Source organism: Ictalurus punctatus, chromosome 4 (assembly GCF_001660625.3).
Source record: "Ictalurus punctatus breed USDA103 chromosome 4, Coco_2.0, whole genome shotgun sequence".
Taxonomy (NCBI): domain Eukaryota; kingdom Metazoa; phylum Chordata; class Actinopteri; order Siluriformes; family Ictaluridae; genus Ictalurus; species Ictalurus punctatus.
In genome coordinates, this window is record NC_071284.1 from 21,344,022 (window position 1) to 21,365,929 (window position 21,908).

At 36.3% G+C, this 21,908-nt stretch overlaps 1 protein-coding gene and 1 long non-coding RNA gene across 2 annotated transcripts; both read left to right on the top strand.

Annotated features, from left to right (window-relative positions):
• The first annotated feature begins 2,069 nt into the window (after positions 1–2,069).
• Positions 2,070–5,300, top strand: LOC108264018 (uncharacterized). The gene is made up of 4 exons (XR_001812322.3): positions 2,070–2,158; positions 3,785–3,916; positions 4,324–4,408; positions 4,957–5,300. It is a non-coding gene; the product is annotated as an uncharacterized LOC108264018 (long non-coding RNA).
• A 10,350-nt stretch (positions 5,301–15,650) lies between these two features.
• On the top strand, positions 15,651–21,594 carry psmd8 (proteasome 26S subunit, non-ATPase 8). The gene is given in 7 exon segments (NM_001200883.1): positions 15,651–15,786; positions 16,134–16,206; positions 16,292–16,394; positions 17,140–17,305; positions 20,144–20,244; positions 20,757–20,868; positions 21,142–21,594. Coding segments are annotated over 7 exon segments (804 nt in total). The 5' UTR covers positions 15,651–15,675; the 3' UTR covers positions 21,280–21,594.
• The last annotated feature ends 314 nt before the right edge of the window (positions 21,595–21,908 follow it).

Sequence of the window (21,908 nt, forward strand, 5' to 3'; positions counted from 1 at the left end):
GTTGGGTCTGGTGTCTCTCATTTTCCTCTTGACAATATCCCATAGACAATCTATGGGGTTCAGGTCAGGTGAGTTGGCTGGCTAATCAAGCACAGTAATACCATGGTCAGCAAACCAGTTACTAGTAGTTTTAGCACTGTGGGCAGGTGCCAAGTCCTGCTGGAAAAGAAAATCAGCATCTCCATAAAGCTTGTCAGCAGATGGAATCATGAAGTGCTCTAAAATCTCCTGGTAGACAGCTTCATTGACTCTCGACTTGAGAAAACACAGTGGACTAACATCAGCAGATGACATAGCACCACACTGACTGAGGAAACTTCAAACTGGACTTCAAGCACCTTGGATTCTTTGCCTCTCCACTCTTCCTCCAGATTCTGGGACTTTGATTTCCAAATGAAATGCAAATTTTACTTTCATCTTCCCCAAGATTGTGGTTGTGTGTACTAAACCAGACTGGAAAAGGAAACTTTTGCAGGTTTTTTTAGTTAATTAGCAGATTAGAGCTCTTCTCGGGTCAACATTTCTGTATTATAAATTTTTTTACTCTAATATTTTGAGATACTGGATTTTTGATTTCCATGAACTGTAAGTCGTAATCACCAAGATTAAAACAAAAAAATACTTGAAATATTTCACTTTATGTGAAATGAATCTAGAATATATGAAGGTTCCACTTTTTTTAATTAAATTATGGAAAAAAATTACTTTTCCATGATATTAATTTTTTTTTAGATGCATCTGCATGTCAGTCGCTCAGCCGAAACAAGTAGCTTATCATAAAAGTTGTTTTTTTAGAAAAACGGCAATATAGATGAAAATCTCAATTATTGTCAACTATAATTATATAAATATAATATAAAATGATCAAATAAGCTAAGGCTTTATAAGAAATCATGTAAACTTTATATCTTATAAAGTCTCAGCTTTCATAGCTAACCAGCATTATCACTAGCTATTAATAGCCCCGAGATCTGGTCTGGTGCAACAGTTTGTACAGCCCCGAGCTGTACATAAGTCAGGCATCTTTTCTCCAGTCCAGTTAATAGATTTATGGCAAGTAGCCTGGACCAATATGGCAGCGACGTTGACATACGATCCAGCAAATATCCCTACTACCCTATACACAGTAGGCAAAATGCAGTACACCAAAGGAGTAGTAAGTCCAAATTTTCAGAATTCATAAAACAATAGGAGAGAAATACCCGGATGACCTACTGCTTCAGCCTCAATTCTGCAGTATGTTTAGAAGAGACTTCTTTAATGTTATTTCTAATATGATATCTCTGGGGTAATAACCACATGTTTTCCCAGGAAATCACTTTTCCATTTAACAAAGAGTTTCAATACGATATAACATATTTCTCTTTGAAAAAGAGTGTGAATAGCACTATTATTATTTTTGGAGGTTAAAGAGAAAAATTTTTTACCAACAAATGATTCAAACATCAAAATGTGGCCAATTTGAAAGAACAGTGTTCATAGACACCTTTAAATAGCATGTGAGTACCTGAGGGGATTGAACCAATAACAGCTGAAAACTCCTTTGAGTAAATGGTATTTTAAAATGAAAAAGAAAGTCTTCATAAGAAAAAAGTGTACCCTTTTCATATCTGACTAACAAGCTTAATATTTTTTATCAAACCAGTTCTTATAAAAGAGAGATTTATACTGGTATAAAATATCTCTGTCATTCCAGATGAAATAAGTGAGGAGAAAAATTATGTTTACAGATTAAGGACCAAGACAAGAGTATTGGTTTCTGGAAGGCTGCTAATTTTGCTGGAATTTTGCCTATATTGTATTTACATAATAATGCAAAATGAAGGCCACCAATATTTGAAAATACATGATGATTAATTAAATTCGAGACATAAGAGGGTTTATTTAATGATGCTTAATCCAGTTAATCTTAAAAGTGTGATTCACAGTGGTGAAATTAAATCTAAAAAATTAAGGCCACCATTCTTATAAGTATGTCGGGATTGTATTAATGCTTACCACTTACACTGATCAGTACTGTCTCAACGCCCGAGCAGTAGGTAAGTATTTATTTGTCTATGGATGCTCCTATTTTCCCTTACTGGAAATGACGTCATATTTTCTGAAGCCTCTCATTCGAAAAAATGGCGGAAGAACTCAACCGACTTCGTCTACAAATGTAAGTAGCTTGTTATCGTCGTTGTTGTAGATCTCAAATGATTACTAACGTTAGCGATTTTTTAACTTTTTTTGACGTTCTTTATACTGTTTGTTTGAGTCTAACGACAATTGGGTGTTTCGTGTTTTTCTATTGGCCAAACCTTGTGCTTTCATAGTCCCGTCGGGCGGAAACAATACTCCGCAACAATTGTTCCTCCGTAGTGCAGTAACAGCACAGACATTATAAAACCTGGCATATATAAGCTTATATGCATGATTTATGAGTCAGTTAGTTTTATATGTATGAAACTGCTCTTTAGATTCATTTATATATATATATATGTATATATATATAAAGTTTATATATATAAGTTTATATATCTTATAAACTCAACTTATCTAAACTTTCTTGTCAAGAAAAATAATACAACAAGTATCTCCAACACATGATATATTTATGATATCCTATATGTAAAAGAAAAATGTTTCTATCATATCTGAAGAGCTATGACTTATCCTTCTGTAAAGAATTACTGAAAACCTTTTAAAATGACATATTTGACAATCTGGTACATATTTTCCTTGGTTTAGGCCTACAAATGCTAATATTATATTTAGAGACAGCAGATTGAAGATTGGCTATACAATATAATGTTGGCTTGACTAACATTATATAATTTATTTCCTACAGCAATAATATCAAACAATGTTTAGGAAAATCTTTAATATTATCCCAATTCAAAAACAATCTCATCTAAAAGTAAGTAAAAAAAGATTAATTAAAAGTCACAATGAAATAAAATAAAAAACACAAAAAGGTCAGTAACATTTTATTACAAGTTATTTCTTGTAGTAGCAGCTTAACACAATAAAAAAAAATTAAATAATGTCTTAAAATTAGTCCGATTAACAAACAGGCCTACCAAGCACAGGCCTGTCAGTGGGCCACAAAGCCAGAGCATCCACATAAAGTCATTCTTATGAACTAACCACAGTCAAAGGGCGAAAGGTCTCTCTGAAATACTGAAGAAACCGCCTACCCCATAACTGTGAAGATGCCAAAAAAGAACCCATCATTACACCTTTCTGTAGGCCTTTGGGGTTCCAAATTCTCTGTTACTGATGCCATTCAATATGGACCCTCCAATTCTGAAAGAAGAAAGAAATGGAAAGAAAGTAAAAAAAACAACAACTCCATTAGAAGCTTTAAGCAGTCTCTCAGAGGTGTCCAGAGAGAAAAAAAAATGTAAATACACAAGGCCATCCATAAGGACATTGGGATGGTGTTCCTGGAGCTCAGTACTATCCCTTTGACATATAAATGTTTTTTTTCTTTGATGTTCAATGATTCCATTTCCACCATGAAGTACTGTTCACCATATTGGACTATTTGTGAAACCTTCTTTTGTTAACTAGTCCTAGGTGACTGGAACCAAACCAGCCCAGAAAGATTCTCTGGAGTCCCAATATCAATAATTGTCAAAAAACTTTTTAACTTTTGATTTATCCTCAAGGCAGCATGTTAAAAAGTTGAAGTGGGCATGGCCATTTTTACTTAAATGGCTATAACTCTTGAATGGAATGAGATATTTTCAAGTATTTTGGTGACGGAAGGTATGATCTGTTTCAACCTCACTCTGAATAGAATAAGCTTCGTTCCGCCTTTCCTCAAGACCTTATGTAACCATGATCCTGGAGGCAGAACTTCCCACACTATAAAAGCTGGTTGAACTTCAGGCTCGTCCTCTTTACCTCTCGCTTCAGAGACCAGGTACAGGTAGGAAACCAATCTAATATTGTTTGTTCACCACCAAATTCATCACCCAGTCGGTGAAGGTGCCTTGTGTCCCTGTGAATTGTGGTGGTTTTATTGCATATATTGCTACATGGTAGTTGAAGCTACCATGTTATTGTTTCCTTAAGTTACCTATTTAATGTTATGTATCCACTAAACAATTCATCACCCAGGTGGTGCAGGTGCCTTGTGTCCCTGTGAATTGGAGTAGATTATTGTATATTATATATCATATTGCATGTGGATATTTATCTATCTATAGCTCTATATCTATCTAATAAAGAAATATATATATATATATGTTATTTGTAGGGTTGTATCGAACATCAAACTAAATTTCATACTGATTGCACTCACTCTTCTCTTTCTATCCATTGATATATTTTTAGATCCAGATCATTTGCAGGAGCAAGTGTTGTCCAGGCATCCTCAAGTGGACCATTCTATTCAAAATCCTCGATTGCTTGCTCAATGGTATCATTGTGTTTTTCATATTTTGTTCTGTTTTCTTTGATAATAGTGCACACAAGCTGAGGTGTGTCTGTGCTTGGCAGCATGACACATCCAAATGCAAAAATTTCCTTGTATATTGCTCTCATTATTACTGCATGAAAAATAATTAAATATGTTCTCTGCTTTGCAGAGAGCATAATGTCTTTATACTCTGAATGCATTTTTTAAAAGTTTTCTAAAGCAGCCAGTGTTTTCTGCATGTTGATGGTCTGTAACTGGAAATTATCTTTATATAAGAGCTTCTGTTTGAATTTAACTGTAAGTAGCTGTGATTCACTACTAGGTCTGGATAACACATTCACTGTTGATTCAAGGAACAAAAACCACTTCAGGGTGCCCACTTCTGGGAAGATCGTTAACTGTTTTGAAGGCTCTCCATGTATAAACAATCCTTCTCACTGTAGAATGGTGAATTTCAAATTGTTTGGAGATGACCTTATAACTCTTCCTTATCTCTTGCAAAAAGAGGTCTATCCATCCATTGATTTTCTATACTGCTTATCCTACAGGGTTGCAGGGAACCTGGAGCCTAGCCCAGGGAGCATGGGGCACAAGGTGTCACCCTGGACAGGGTGCCAATACAACCCAGGGCACAATCACATATACACCCATTCATACACTACAGACACTTTGGACATGCCAATAAGCCTACCATGCTTTCGACTGGGGGAGGAAACTGGAATACTCGGTGGAAACCCCCTGCAGCACGGGGAGAACATGCAGACTCCGCACACACAGGGCTGTGGCGGGAATCTAACGTGTTAGGCAAACGTGCAAACCACTAAGCCACCGTGTGCCTTGCAAAATGAGTTGTACCAATAAATTTGATTGTGTTGCTCAATAAAAAAAAAAAGCCTTTTGGAACATTTATCTCCACCCACTCACATTTGTGATAATTTGCGTAATATGCAAAACCTACTTTTGGGACCTCAGGCTAGAATTATTGGCCAATCTTCACAATTATGGGGTTAAATGACTCAGCAGTGTGTAAACCTCAATAATGATTAAAAAGATGTTGACATTTGTAAACATCGTCACATGCCAATCAGTTCTTATAAGGTGGAGCCTAATTTACTCAAACAGCTTTAACACATGATTGGTTGTATGTATTTGCATGACACCTGAAAAGTATATACTGAAAAACATTCTGAGGTCATATGCAAAGTATGAGGCATGATAATACATATTGGTTTGGGTTAAGTTAAAATAACTCTTTCTCAGGAACCATAAGTCCTAGTGAGCTGAAATTTGGTAGCATGAATATATGTGCTAATATTACGTTTCATTATAATAATAAATAATAATAATTCCTTACTAGAGATGCACCGATACTAAATTTCTCAACTGATACCAATAACTAATTATTCAGAGTGATATCGGCTGACTCCAATAACCAATACAAAAAGTTCAAAAAGTTCTGCCTTTTATGCCTTCTTATAAATTAATAATAAATTAATAATAATTAATTCCATAATTGAAAGAAATGCAAATAAAAACTTTATTCTCTCCATTTCAACAAGTGTTTCACAGTAACTGGTCTCAAACAGAAATCACATTACTCAAATTAACATTAACACATTAACTAAATTCTGAAGATTAATGTAAGATTTCTTAACTTATTGAATGTTATTAATTCATATTAACATTGACTGAAATCTAAAAAACCTCCTGTTAGGCTCACATTCACTCACCACAAACAAAAGCATTTCTACTTCATCATTGAACATCAAACTGGTAATATATAATATAAACTTTTTTACCCCTACTCTTTTACAGTAAGTGTCCTGGGTTTTACATCTCATCCGAAAGACTGTGCTGTTTTTAAAGTATAGTGTCCCCGTCACTATATTGGGGCATTAGGACCCACACAGACCACAGGGTGAGCACCCCTGCTGGCCTCAGTAATACCACCTCCAGCAGCAACCTTAGTTTTTCCCAGGAGGTCTCCCATCCAGGTACTGGCCAGGCTCAACCCTGCTTAGTTTCAGTGGGAAACCAGGCGAGAAGGAGATATGGCTCTGACCTGAGAAATTAAAAAACATGGCCACATTCAGCCAATCAGCTTTCAGTAGTCATTTAACAGGGTTAAATCTGATCAATGTCATTAAACTTCTAGGGATTAACTATTTATGATTTTTCACACAAAAACAAGTCAACTCTGGAAAATTAAGGTTAATAGTGTCATCTTTTTCCTCATAATCCTTGGCTGAACACACAAAAATTTGTCATTTGGACCATATAACACCCACTGAAATGTATGAAAATTTGCATAATGTGTGAAATATATATAAAAAAAAAAATCCCAGTCCTTGGATTTTTGGGCTATGATCACAAAATTGGTGTCAAATTGCTCAGCAGAGTCTAATCCTCAATAATAATCAAAAACATGTTGTGATTTGCAAACAACATGGCCTCCACATGCCAATCAATCCTAGTAGGGTAGAGCTTGGAAATCAGCTAACAAACTGAACATCACAAACAGGAAATTTGGCATATTTCCACTATACATCATGAAATGTGGATTAAAGTTCACATTTATGTTCAAACATGGGGCATGGTTACATGCAGCCAGTAGTGATTCATTGGCATAGTGCCATCAACTGGAAATAGAAAGTGAGGCTTATAAACCAAACTTTTAAAATTCCTCTTATAGTTTTCATCATATTTAAACCAATTTTGGTCAGTATAATAGATGATGATAGATTGTGAATTTTGATTGTTTAGACATTTTAAATGGTACTGCTATAGTGAGGGTATCAATTAATGTCCAATCGTACAAACAGTAATTTCAAATTACCTCATGCATCGTGGCATAGACTTCACAGGTACATTACATAATAGGGAACAGTCAAATAGACATGCACATATTAAGCTACAGAAAGTGAGGCTAATAAACTTTTTAAATATGTCTCTTACAATGTGGATAATAGTATACTGCACATATAATCAGAATGATGTCAGTATATCCATTATATTAAATTGGGAAGGAAATGTTCAATCTGTATCAGCATTGCCATGGTGAAGTGATCAGTTAACATATCATGCAGTGTAAACAGGAAGTCACATAATTCCACTGTACATCGTGCATTGTGGCTCAAAGTTCACATGTATGTTCAGTGATCTGGCATAATCACATTCATATGCTAATACTGGCTGCACTGCTGCACCCTTGGCCCGTCAATCACTGCTTGCAGCTATATTTTGTCTTTGAGTGGAGTAATGGATAGCTGTTTTGGGTAGAAACAGGATTAACCAATCAGAAATGATGTATTTTTCACATTTCTGTTAGAAAACTAGACTCTTATCATAGCAATATTGAGAAGACAGCCTGTAAAGTACAGGAAGGTTTACTGCATGTGGAGAAAAAGAATTCCAGATCAGGTTTTAGATGATTAAATGTCATCCCCCCCCCTATTAGTAACATCTTATTCTAACAATTTTCAGTGGAATTGTTATAAATGTATCTTATGGTAATGCTAATCATATGGCAAGACTGGTTGATGTTAAATCGTACCTTTATTATTTCAAATAACAAATTATTTCAAATAACAAATTAGCACTATCACCTCTCTTACTGCTATCTGGCATCCACCCAAAATACATAAATGCATCAGTTAATGCATCAAATAATCTGATTTTTGATTATTTCCAATTTTATTTTCAAAATGGGCAGTCTCCAATCTTTTTGTTATGTCAATACAACATATCAAAACTACCAATCAACCTATGCAATTTCCAAGACAAATGTTTGATTTTCAGTAAAATATTCCAGTTACTAAAATATAATATTCAGTCATAAATGATGCTGCTCCTTTCAGAGTTAATAAAGGATTCTATTAAATCACAATTCCTCTCTTTACTGCTGCACATCCATAAAAATCCAAAAAATTACTTCTGTTGAAAGTAACTCCTATTCCCATACTGTTTTATTGGAGGTGGTTTCTTACAATATTCCTTGTCTTTGGACTTATTGGATTTAATTCGTCCAATCAAACAACAGCATTGTTTTGTAGAGATCCAATGTGTATACAGTATATGTATATATAGTCTGTTATGGTGGACGTTCATTTCATGCTACTTGCTATAAAGATAAAGGTAAATAAAAATCCTATGCTTGATCAAGCTTAGATTACTGGTTAGTTTTGTAAATTACATTTGCACTGCTACCAGCCTTAAGTTATTGTTCTTAATTTTCAAACCAAATCTGAATTAAGACATCTGTTCTTTCACTGTTGACTAGAATGACAAAACTAGAATGACAACAAATAGTTTTAAAAAATTTATATCCTTCATGGTACCAGTGTTTTGTGCTACAGACAGAGTTAAATAGACATAAATTTGCCTCAGACCTTGGATATTTAAAGCAATACTACATGAAATTTGCAAGAAGTTTACAACATAAGATGTTTTTAAGTGCACTTTGAAAATCATTTACAGAAATAATGTAAGGTAATAAGATTTCCCTCCTTATTTAATCTGTTAAACACTCAGGGCCCATTGATACATTCACATGTACATTCCTCACTATTGTTCCTACATACCATTCCTGTATAATCATTTTCTGCAGACTGAAACATTCATAGTAGTTATGGAATATTGTGTAAATGTGAAAGGTCACATTTACAAGGAACCAGTCAACCCAGTGTGAACTTGCTCTTTATCTTATTTATTTTGCTGCAACACAGTGGACGTTACTTTGACACGTACAGTATCTCACAAAAGTGAGTACACCCCTCACATTTTTGTAAATATTTGATTGTATCTTTTCATGTGACAACACTGAAGAAATGACACTTTGCTACAATGTAAAGTAGTGAGTGTACAGCTTGTGCAACAGTGTAAATTTGCTGTCCCCTCAAAATAACTCAACACACAGCCATTAATGTCTAAACTGCTGGTAACAAAAGTGAGTACACCCCTAAGTGAAAATGTCCAAATTGGGCCCAATTAGCCATTTTCCCTCCCCAGTGTCATGTGACTTGTTAGTGTTACAAGGTCTCAGGTGTGAATGGGGAGCAGGTCGGTTAAATTTGGTGTCAATGCTCTCACACTCCCTCATACTGGTCACTGGGAGTTCAACATGGCACCTCATGGCAAAGAACTCTCTGAGGATCTGAAAAAAAGAATTATTGCTCTACATAAAGATGGCCTAGGCTATAAGAAGATTGCCAAGACCCTGACACTGAGCTGCAGCACGGTGGCCAAGACCATACAGCGGTTTAACAGGACAGGTTCCACTCAGAGCAAGCCTCACCATGTTCGACCAAAGAAGTTGAGTGCACGTGCTCAGCGTCATATCCAGAGGTTGTCTTTGGGAAATAGACATATGAGTGCTGAAAGCATTGCTGCAGAGGTTGAAGGGGTGGGGGGTCAGCCTGTCAGTGCTCAGACCATGCGCTGCACACGTCATCAAATTGGTCTGCATGGCTGTCGTCCCAAAAGGAAGCCTCTTCTAAAGATGATGCACAAGAAAGCCTGCAAACAGTTTGCTGAAGACAAGCAGACTAAGGACATGGATTACTGGACCCATGGCCTGTGGTCTGATGAGACCAAGATAAACTTATTTGGTTCAGATTGTGTCAAGCATGTGTGGCAGCAACCAGGTGAGGAGTACAAAAACAAGTGTGTCTTGCCTACAGTCAAGCATGGTGGTGGGAGTGTCATGGTCTGGGGCTGCATGAGTGCTGCCGGCACTGGGGAGCTACAGTTCATTGAGGGAACCATGAATGCCAACATGTACTGTGACATACTGAAGCAGAGCATGATCCCCTCCCTTCAGAGACTGGGCCGCAGGGAAGTATTCCAGCATGATAACGACCCCAAACACACCTCTAAGACGACCAATGCCTTGCTAAAGAAGCTGAGGGTGAAGGTGATGGACTGGCCAAGCATGTCTCCAGACCTAAACCCTATTGAGCATCTGTGGGGCATCCTCAAATGAAAGGTGGAGGAGCACAAGGTCTCTAACATCCACCAGTGGAAAAGGAATCCAGTGGCATTGCTGGAAAATAATGGTGGCCACACAAAATATTGACACTTTGGGCCAAATTTTGACATTTTCACTTAGGGGTGTACTCACTTTTGTTGCCAACGGTTTAGACATTAATGGCTATGTGTTGAGTTATTTTGAGGGCACAGCAAATTTACACTGTTACACAAGCTGTTCACTCACTACTTTACATTGTAGCAAAATCTCATTTCTTCAGTGTTGTCACATAAAAAGATATAATCAAATATTTACAAAAATGTGAGGGGTGTACTCACTTTTGTGAGATACTGTACCTCCTACCTAAACATTGTTGCAGTACCAAGTACACCCCTTCATGGCAACGGTATTTCCTAATGGCAGTGGCCACTTTCAGCAAGATAATGCACCCTGCCACACTGCAAAAATTGTTCAGGAATGGTTTAAGGAACATGACAGTGTTCAAGCTGCCTCCAAATTCCCCAGATCTCAATCCGATCAAACATCTGGGGGGTGTACTGGACATGAAGGCCCCACCTTGCAACTTACAGGACTGCTGCTAATGTCTTGGTGCCAGATACCACAGCACACCATCAGAGATATTGTTTAGTCCATGCCACAGTGAATCAGAGCTGTTTTGGTGGCACAATATTAGGCTGGTGGTTTTAATGTTGATAGGCTTTTAAGGCTGGTCGGTGTATGTGACATCTGCCAATACTGCTTCATTTTCCAACTGATAATACACTCACTAGAGGGTAATTCCACCTGAAGTGGTTCAATACAGGATGCTTTTTTAATTTTCCTTTTTTTTTTGAGTGACGTTATGTCCCAATGTAATGTTCAAGATTGGTTACAGTTCCACTTTTAGGGTCAATTTATAATGAGAAGGGTTTGCATATCAGTCTTCATTTTTAGGGGATACTGAGGTAAGAATAGTGTGCATGCAGAGCATTTCAGATTTAAGACTTCTCTTTTTTTTAATGGGGAAGAGAAAGTGCAATTTAAAAATTTTTAAATTTCCCCTCAATTTTGGGTTGAATATATCTGGTAGGGGACCAGATAGGAACCTGACATTTTCACAGAAAAAAGTAGTAGCATTTTGCTTTAAAAATTCTGAGTCAGAGATTCCATTGGTTACAGAGTGAGGGGCAAGGTCGCTTACTGCTTAGCATGTTTGCCTTGCACCTCTGGGGTTGGGGTTTGATTCCACACACCCCCCAACCTGCCCTGTGTGCATGGAGTTTGCATGTTCTCTGGTGCAGGGGAGTTTCCTCAAGGTTTCTTCCCCCAGTGCAAAGACATTAATTGTAGGCTGACTGATGTCTCTTAATTGTCCATAGTGTGTGAATGTGTGTGCGATTGTGCCCTATGATGGGTTGGCACCCCGGCCAGGGTGTCCCCTGCTTTGTGCCCCGAGTCCCCTAGGATAAGCTCCAGGCTTCCTACGACCCTGTGTAGGATAAGCAACTCAGAAAATAGATGGATGTTTATGATTGACATACAATAGTTTATGCTTGCTGATGTGGTCTAAAATGTTACTACATTTGATATTGGCAAAAGGGAAGCACGATCTATCACAGGGTTCTTCAAATCTGGAGAGTTAAGCTCAAGCCTCCTAACTTAACTGCCTGTAATTTTCTAGCAATCCTGAAGACCTTGGTTAGCTTTTTCAGGTGTGTTTAATTAGGGTTGGCGCCAAACTCTACAGGACAATGGACTTCAAGGGCCAGATTTTAAGAACCCTGATCAATCATGTTGGTACAGATGTACAGTTGGTATGCATGAATAAATTTTATCCAAATATGGAATTCCAGTGTTCAGTTGGGTGTTTTACATATGAATAGTGTCATAAACAGAGCTGCAGTGTTGTTTTTCCTGTGATAAAGGCAGTAAGTAACTACAGCTCAGAAGTCACTTACTGCTTTTATCACAGGAGTGATATAACTATAAAAATAGTCATGTGAGTGATATGACTATATATGGGTACAGCACAACTAATCCTGTAAGAAACAGTTGGAGAGAACACTGTATTATACAATACTGTGTTTTACATACTGGAAAACAGATAGGCTACATTGGGCTAGTTAAAGTGGCTAGTAAAGTAGATCATATGGGAAAACTGGATTAACTATATTAAACTATATTAGCCTTCTTGAGGTGTTATAGATATATTTTGTGTTACATTTTAAATATTATGCAGTTATTTTAATATACTCTGCAGATATTTGAATGTATTGTGTGATGTTAGATTGATCTTGCAGCTCTAAAACTGTGTACTGCCATGCAGGCATTAATTCTTCGAATTAAATATTTATTCTTTTTCACCTCTTCAGAATGTTCAACGCACACACATCAATGAAAGTCTCAGACACGTATTCCACCTAGCATATTTTTGCTACAACTGCTGCGCAATATTTTTTGTAACATTTAATAAAATTAAAACATTTTATTTTTTACCTTCTCACGAGTCACAACATGCATATATACGATGTAAAAGTTTATTTCATAATCTCTAAGAATATACTGCAATGTCGTAAAAGTACACATGCGCAGTACAGATCGGGCAGTGTCGTAAAGCATAATCAAATGTGTTCGCGCGTTGCGAATCGGGCAAGGGGCGTGGATTGGATACCACGCGCAGCATACGGCCTCGCTGCGTTTGCGCTTCCTTGTAAATGGTAATTTACAAGTTGTGAAAACGTCATTTCCCACCCCGGCACGTGCGACGTTGGGGAAAAACGAGGACGCCTTCACATATGCGTGTCTTTTGTTTGCTTTGTGCCCTAAGTGACCATGCATTATTAATTTTTTTTTTGTTTTGTTTTCTCATGAACTCGACTTAATTTTCTCGTGATTTCGACATATCAAAAGTTGTTTTTTTGTGATCTCAACTTATTTTTTTTTTCATGATCTTTCCATAACCAAAAGCGGTTATCTCACGAAGTAATTTTATCCAGAGAAAACCTTGCACCTTGTGAATGGGTCTGGTGTTATATGCACTTCGGCATCTTCGCCATCATAAATTTAATAACTTTCCACTGTAAAGATGGCCTTTAAATCTGCTCATTAAGAGGAGAGATCTCCTCATTAAATCTCCTCATTAAGAGAGAGGGGTGTCCCCCTCTCAAGTGGACACTAATGTGGAAATTTTTGTAGGCCATCCCAGAAGTACAACTACATCACCCTGGTTCCCTCTGTGACCAAAAAAGTTTATGATATGTTTTGTTCATCAAGATAATCTTCACAAATGAACATAATCTTTATGAATTTTGAAGCCCAAATACAATTGGCAGAAGTAAAAAGCGAATGTTAGCTTTTGTCACACCACGGTTGCATGACTTCAACATCACCACCGCTATACTTCTGAAAACTCGTTCAATCTTTATTTTAAAAAAGCCCTACTACAGTTGGAAAATACTATAAACTGATAAATCTACAAGTTGGAAAGTTTGAGTTGGAACAGTTTGCAAGAGTGTGAGTATAAACACAACTAGGCTGTAGTAGATGAGTTTTCCTGTTGTGATGACGTTTAATATCCCCGACAATCTCTGTAGTCCCATTTAGCCATTTGTTAGTAACCATCTTTTTCCAGACACGTTAAAGCTTAACAAAATGATGAGTGGTGTATTACTGATGTATTTTATGTCGTAGTATAAAACATGAAAATATCTTGAGATTGTGTTAACCACAGACCTTATTTCAAACATTTAAACAAAAACCCATTGACTTCAGGACAATGGATGCTGAGTATACATAAAAATTAAGTCGAGATCACGAGAAAACAAGAAAGAAAAAGTAATAATGCATGGCCATGTATTATAATTTTTTTTCTTTGTTGTTGATCTCGACATAAGAAAAAGTTGTTTTCTCATGATCTCGAATGAATTTTTATGTATACTCAGCATCCATTGTCCTGAAGTCAATGGGGTTTTTGAGTGGATTTTTTGGTTAAATACCTGAAATAAGGTCTGTGGTTAACACAAGCTCAAGATATGTTCACGTTTTATACTATGACATAAAATACATCAGTAATACATATAGATCAGCTTTTACGTGTCTTGAAAAAGGTGGTTCCCAACAAAGCTCAAACTTTCCAACTTGTATATTTATCAATTTATAGTATTTTCCAATTGTATTGTTTTTAAAATAAAGATTGAAAGAGTTGTCGGAAGCTTAGTGGTGGTGACGTTGAAGTCATGTGACTGTGCTGTAGTTCGTGTACAGCGTAACATTAGCTTTTACTTCTTGTGATTGTATTTAGGCTTCAAAATTCATAAAAGTTGTGTTCATTTGTGAAGATTGTCTTAATGAACGAAACATGTAGGAATCATAAACTTTTGTTGGTCACAGAGTTTATTTTCTGCAATAATCCAAACGCCAATGGAAAAGTCCTGTTGGATTTTTTTCGAGGGAAAAGGTGTGATGCTTTTGTAGGCTGGGGTGGCCTACAAAAATACCTCATCACTGCAGGACTAACGACTTCCACATTAGTGTCCAACACTTGAGAAATAGACACCCCTCTCTCTTAATGCGGAGTTAAAGTACATCTCTACAGCGGGCAATTATTACATTTAAGATGGCGAAGATGCCAATGTACATGTAACACCAGTCCCATTCACAAAGTGTGAGATTTTCTCAGGATATAAAATTACATCGTGACATAACAGCTTTTGGTTATGAAAAGATCACCTAAAAATTAAGTCGAGATCATGAGAAAACAACTTTTTGTTATGTCAAGATCACGAGAAAACAACAGAAAAAAATTTAAAATACATTGAGACTTAGGGCTTCCGTACACAACAAACTGACAAACGTTAGAGAGAACTCTACTGATGGTTACTTTCATAAAACAGCGGTTAGTATAGTCAGTGGTATAGATTTAACCATATACAATGTCTGTATATTAATTGATCTGAAGCTAATATTGCTATAAAGTCATTTAAAAGTAGAGAAGGGGCCATGTTGATTTGATGTCACTCTGTAAACGGGGAAGAAACTGGTAGCTGAGAAGACTCCAAATTGACGAGTTGAAATTTCAAGCTGAGGGGGTTGTTTTCGGTGGCTTTTACCGACAGTAAGCAGACAATTTCAAGCTGCAACTTCTCCTGGAACGCAGTAGGGAGTAAATCGTGAAAGATGATAAATTAGAGATACGGCGCCATCTACGGGTGAAAAAAAAGCCTCTCTCCCATTACAACAGTATTTCACGACAGTTGCATGCCGTATTAATGCGCGTCATTGTCGTATATTTTGCAGAATCACTATGGCGTCTGTGTTGAAGGAGTCTGTCGGGTTGTATGAAACCTTAAAAGCCGAATGGAATAAGAAGAATCCAAATTTAAACAAATGCGGGGAGATACTGAGCAAGCTCAAGGTATTGTATTCGATACTGTGTTGAATGGTAGGCAAAAGTAGGTAAATTGAAGATGGTATGCTACCAACTTAGCTATTACGATGTAGCTTGCTAATTTAGCCTAATTAAATAACGAACGATGCTTGTCACTACAAATTGTTAGATTTATTATTCAGCCCTAACTATTGTTTATTCTCGTTTGAGTTTTTTGGCCGTATTTGGGAATTAATTATACTAATTGCATTATTTGTCATCTTGTTTTGTGCGTAACTCAAAGAACCAACGTGTCCTAAAAACAAGCAACAAAATTGTAGAGGAAATCACGTTTTGTGGTGTTTATTTTGAACATTTTAATTGTTTCATTTAAGGTTTCGCTTCTGGAATTGAATTTTTTACCAACCACCGGGACCAAACTCACCAAACAACAGCTGATTTTAGCCCGTGAGTAACGTAGCGCATGAAAGACGACGCTGAATTTCATCAGTGTTCTGCATCATTGTGGCTGATGTCGTATTTTGTTTTGCAGGCGATGTGCTGGAAATTGGAGCCTTATGGAGTATCTTGAAGAAAGACATCCCCTCCTTTGAACGATATATGGCTCAGCTGAAGTGTTATTATTTTGATTACAAGTAATTATCATAGATTTGGAATTTATTATATGGAGTAATATCTTATTTAACATGGCTGATTTAACTTGTCTAACTAGGAAATAAGCATGAATATATAAATATTCAGCTAACTGAACTTACTTTTAGAGTAACTTTGCTTTGTTTACCTAATCAGGTATTTGAGTCTTAGTATTTCTGACAGGGTTTATAATGTAGAACAATAGAAAACCCAAGCAGTCATTACTGTGACTTTGAACTGGACACACACATGCACACCAATTACTGGCACCTTAGTGAAGAGAAATGTTTCTACAGCTGCAATGTGTAATCATCTCAAGTTCCCTAATGGTTGAACATCCGGATGTGCATATATTCTTAAACTATGTAGTGTTGGTTTAGATTAGTAGGACCACGTGATGACTTGGGTGAGATTATGAAAAGGGCAGTTGTATATTAAGATAATTAATATTAGATACAGTTTTGTATTTGGGTTATTTTGACATGTCCTATGGAATTTTTTCTTAATTCTTTTCTGCCATAGTATTAAAGAATGATTCCCATTCCAGTTAACACCTTTTGGTATTTTTTGTATTACTATTATAGTATTGCATAAAAAGTATTTAATTTGGTTTTAGTGGAGTAGCCATCAGGTTTGTTTATTTGTATGTTTCTATTTGATCATGAATACAAAATATTTGACAACTATTATTTAATTAAAAATTAAAGTTTGTGCATCCTCTTCTGTTTGCCTTTCTGCCACATACAGGGATGAGCTGCCAGAGTCAGCCTACATCCATCAACTGCTGGGTCTAAATCTGCTCTTCCTGCTCTCACAGAACAGAGTGTCTGAGTTTCATACAGAGCTTGAGAGGCTGAGTGCTAAAGACATCCAGACCAATGTCTACATCAGGCACCCTGTTTCATTAGAGCAGGTAAATGGAGCATCAACTTTAATATGACCTGCAGCTCACGTCCTTACAGGTGCTCAAAGCTGAGTCTACACGTACAAGATAATCTGATAACTAATAAATGAGAGTTTAGCAATCATTCTATTAATCTGTTTATATGCACCTAATCTGAAAATAGTAAAACTCCTGGTCTAAATGAGGCAGTCTGCAATTGGATTTCTTTCTAAATAGTTGCTATATCACCCCTAGATACACAGCGCCTTCATGTATTTTAGGTCGTTTAGAAGATGAATATGCTCTCATGGATATCAAACAATTGCAAACAAAACACAGATTTATCAAAAAAAAATCTTTGTTAAATATAGGTGTGCAATTGGCTCCCTTTTAGTCAATAGTTTGTGCTACCTCCCTTTGCCAAGATAACAGCTGAGTCTTCTCCTATAATGTCTATTGAGGTTGGAGAATACATGCCAAGGGATCTGAGAGCATTCCTCCATTCAGAATCTCTTCAGATCCTTCAAATTTTGAGGTCCACATTGGTGTACTCCGCTCTTCAGTTCACCCCACAATGTTTCTATGGGTTTCAAGTCTATGGGTTTCAAGACTGGGATGGCCATGGCAAGACCTTGATGTTGTGGTCAGTAAACCATTTTTGTGTTGATTTTGATGTATGGTTTGGTTTTTGTATTTTTTTTGGCCACTTGAACCATCCTCTTCAGTGTGTTGAGACAATATAGACACACATCCAATTCCAGGTTGATTCATAACATTTGCAGTTGACTGGAACTTCTTAATTATTACCCTGATGTTGGAAATGAGCATTTTCAGTGTTTGTGCTATTTTCTTATAGCCACTTCTCATTTTGTGAAGCTTAACAATCTTTTGCTGCACATCAACTATATTCCTTGGTCTTGCTCATTCTTATGAATAAGTAAGGGAATTTGGCCTATGTTTACCTCATATTTATACCCCTGTGAAATAGGAAGTCATGGTTGAACAACTTCCTGTTTCTAGTCACCCAGATGTACTAAAAATGTAAATATCAATGGTAATATACTTCAAATATTTTTTTTATATGAATTCATAGATGTGCCAATAATTGTTGCACATCTTTATTTATTTTTGTTGGTAAATGTTATGTTTGCAATTGTTTGATATCCATGAGAGCAGAGTATTTTTGTTAATTTTTAGAACAAAAGATCAAAAGGCTAAACAATAGACAATTTTTCATAGCCGCCTTTGCTCATATTTACTAAGTGTGCCAATGGTAGTGGAGGGCACTGTATGTCTGATTAATCTCGTATGTGTATAGGATGTTTGAGTGAGTTAATTAACCCGCTAGTAAAGCACTTCAGTTTACCAGTGTTAATTCACTGTTCAGGTTCAACTTGCGCAGCTTAAGCAGGTAAATCCCGGCATTATTGACTGACTGGATTATTTAAAACACTAGAACTATTCTTTCTAGAATTTTCTTCTTCCAAAAACATTTAGTGCATTTGTTAATATATTGTGGTGTTTTTTCAACAATATGCTTTATTTAAAATCTGTTCTAGTGCTTGCTACACATCTTAAATTTGACTGCAGTTTTTGCATGTGAATGTTGAATTTAAGATAAAAATGCACAAATATTCGAAGTTTAAATTTAACAGCCCTAGAGTAGATAAGAGGATGGATGCAACACGAATGGCTAAAATGTTTGTGTGCCAGGAATCTCCCCTACGTGCCTGGGCGCTTGGACATTCTAAAACGTGTTGCATGCAGAAGCACTCATTTGAACCCTCGTGTCTGTGTTGTAATGTTCAGTGTTTTGATGCGTCTTATGTTACTGTTCCCCAAGTTATTGATCTAGATCCGTTTTCTCGTTTGTGTATTTTGGATCATCCCTGCTTTTGCTAGGAAATCCAAATTGATTCATAATTTGGACTTGTCTGCATACCTCTCAAATAAAATGCTTAAACTGCATTTGCATCCATCTCTTCTTGCTGAGCATGACATGGTGACATTCATTCTTATGTAAACAAAATGAGCAAGGTCATGTCCATATATTGTATGATATCTATAAAGTAATTATTGTGATATGCCTATATTTACACACACTTCAACCATACATATACAGGAAACCCTGGTGGTAGAAAAGTGTGATTACAGATGCACTTTTATGAGGAGCCCTCATCTCATCCCATTTATTGTCCATTGTATCAGCTGTGGAATTATTGGTATTTGAACTGGTGTTGAAAATTGGTATTTTCTGTTGCATTTATATGGCTTACACTGCAGTATACTTCCAAATACAGTGGCAAAAAAGGTAACAATTAGGAATTTTCACATTTATTTCTTAGACAAATCACTTGTAAAAGTACCAAAAACAAACCTTTTTTGTTTTATTCTGCTTTATTGTCTGTGAAGTAAATTTTTATTTTATTTATTTATTTGACTTTTTAATGTGCTCCACTTTGTCCACAACAAGCAGTGCTTTGAGCAAGCTACTGGGCTTTTTAACCCCATATATGGTGTTTCCTTATGCATGTAATTTACAGTGTGTGAGATTCATCAATGTCCATTGCATACTACTGTGCATATGCACATGTGATAAATGCCTTGTGCATACTGACGGTCTTTGCACACAATTTAGACTTTATTCCATGCAAGCTTTAAAAATGAGACCATTAATTATTGGATTAAAATCAAGTGTGTTTGTGATCTAATAATCAATTATTCTTTGATCTGATATGTTCTCATTTACTCTATATAATTAATTCTAAATGACCACTTGAGATATTCACTGGCAAAATAATATTTGCTAAGAGTTGTGCATTTTCCAGAAACAAAAAACAATTGTTTTTATTTTTATTTATGCTGTAGTACCTGATGGAGGGCAGCTACAACAAAGTTTTTCTTGCAAAAGGGAATATTCCTGCTGAGAGCTATACGTTCTTCATAGACATTCTTCTTGACACTATTCGGTATGTACTGCTGACATGCATCCACTGAATTTTATAATGACTTCTACACCTAGGAGGTTACCTAATTAGGAATAACTATCAGTGCCATAGCCAAACTAATGGAGAACATGGAAAGTGCATGCACTGTGATATCTTACTAGTCACTGCAGTAATTAATAAATACGATCCAGTTCGGTTTTAATATTTAAATTGTTTTCAGGCCAGATTATGGTTACTTCATTCCAGTCTTAGTAATCACAATACTGTGGATATGCTCTGCACTACGCAGCATGACTGCTTCTGCTAAGGTCTCTTTGTGCTGGATTAGGCATGTTACAGCAGGAACTTGGAGAATTTGGAGTCCGCTGTACTGGATTAAAATACAATAAAAATCAAGTAAAAGGACATTGCTGTACAGGAATATGTACTGTTGTGTATGTTTCCAGATACACATGGTACAGTTGTAGTAAATATAATTAAATGTCTTAACACGTTCACAAAATAATTGACATCTCCACCTTTTACTTTTTAAGTGACGAGATTGCAGGTTGCATAGAGAAGGCATATGAGCAGATTCAGTTCAATGAGGCAACAAGGGTGCTTTTCTTCTCCTCACCAAAAAAGATGACAGAATATGCTAAGAAAGTAAGTATATGCTGTAGTGTATGCAGTATATATGTTTTTTTTTTTTATTTTTTTTATTTTTTTTATTTTTTTTATTTTTTTTTTTGGACCAAAGTGTGGACAGAACTGATTATAACATTTCAATTTGATAAACAATGTTTAAATTGTTAAAAGCCTTCAACCTTGAAATTAGTTTCAACTGTTTTTTTTTTTTTTTAAACCTGTTTCCTTTTCTATGTTGCTGCTCTTATGAATGTAGAGGACTTGTCCAATAACTCTTGTTTTCTCTTATAGAGAGGCTGGACACAGAGCCCTGATGGTTACTACTCTTTCAGTCCTCAGCAACAGCGAACCGAGGAAGTAACTATTCCTTCAACAGAACTGGCCCAACAAGTCATTGAATATGCAAGACAGCTTGAAATGATTGTGTAACTCAGTTACATATGAACCCCTTAACTGCTACGAACATACACACACTTACTTTAGATGAATATATTATAATTCAATGTGATTTGAACATTCACAATTTAAACACCAAGCGTGTACGGTGTGGAAAAGATGGGTTCCACAGGACTGGTGCTATTAAGTACACACATGCACACGTTTTATCACTTATTACTCACTTGTGCCTGGGATGAGCTGATGTAAGGGGATCAGACAGTTCTGTATGCTCTTTGTGGGGTGAAAAGCATGTCTTCAATAAAGATTTTGTGACACTTTCGTACATTGAGAACGGAAGCGATGAAACACCTTCTACAAGTTGACATTTGTTTTTCAAGTTAGGACTTTTGTTTCTCTATAATATAAATGCAAATATCAAGACAACTAGGAAGGGAACATGGCTTTGACTAATGTGTGTGTGAGTTAAATTTTATCAGAAGCCAAAAACTCGTTGACCTGTTCTTTGTTGCCCTTTGAGTGCTTGCAGAATTACTGCACATTTAGATGCCCATGCTTTGTATCCTAGCAACTGAAAAAGGGTTGCTGTGAAAGTTTGCAGGTGCTTTTTAATTGGTCATTTCTTGTACCCATTAATGGGCTGAGCTATATTTGATCAAAAC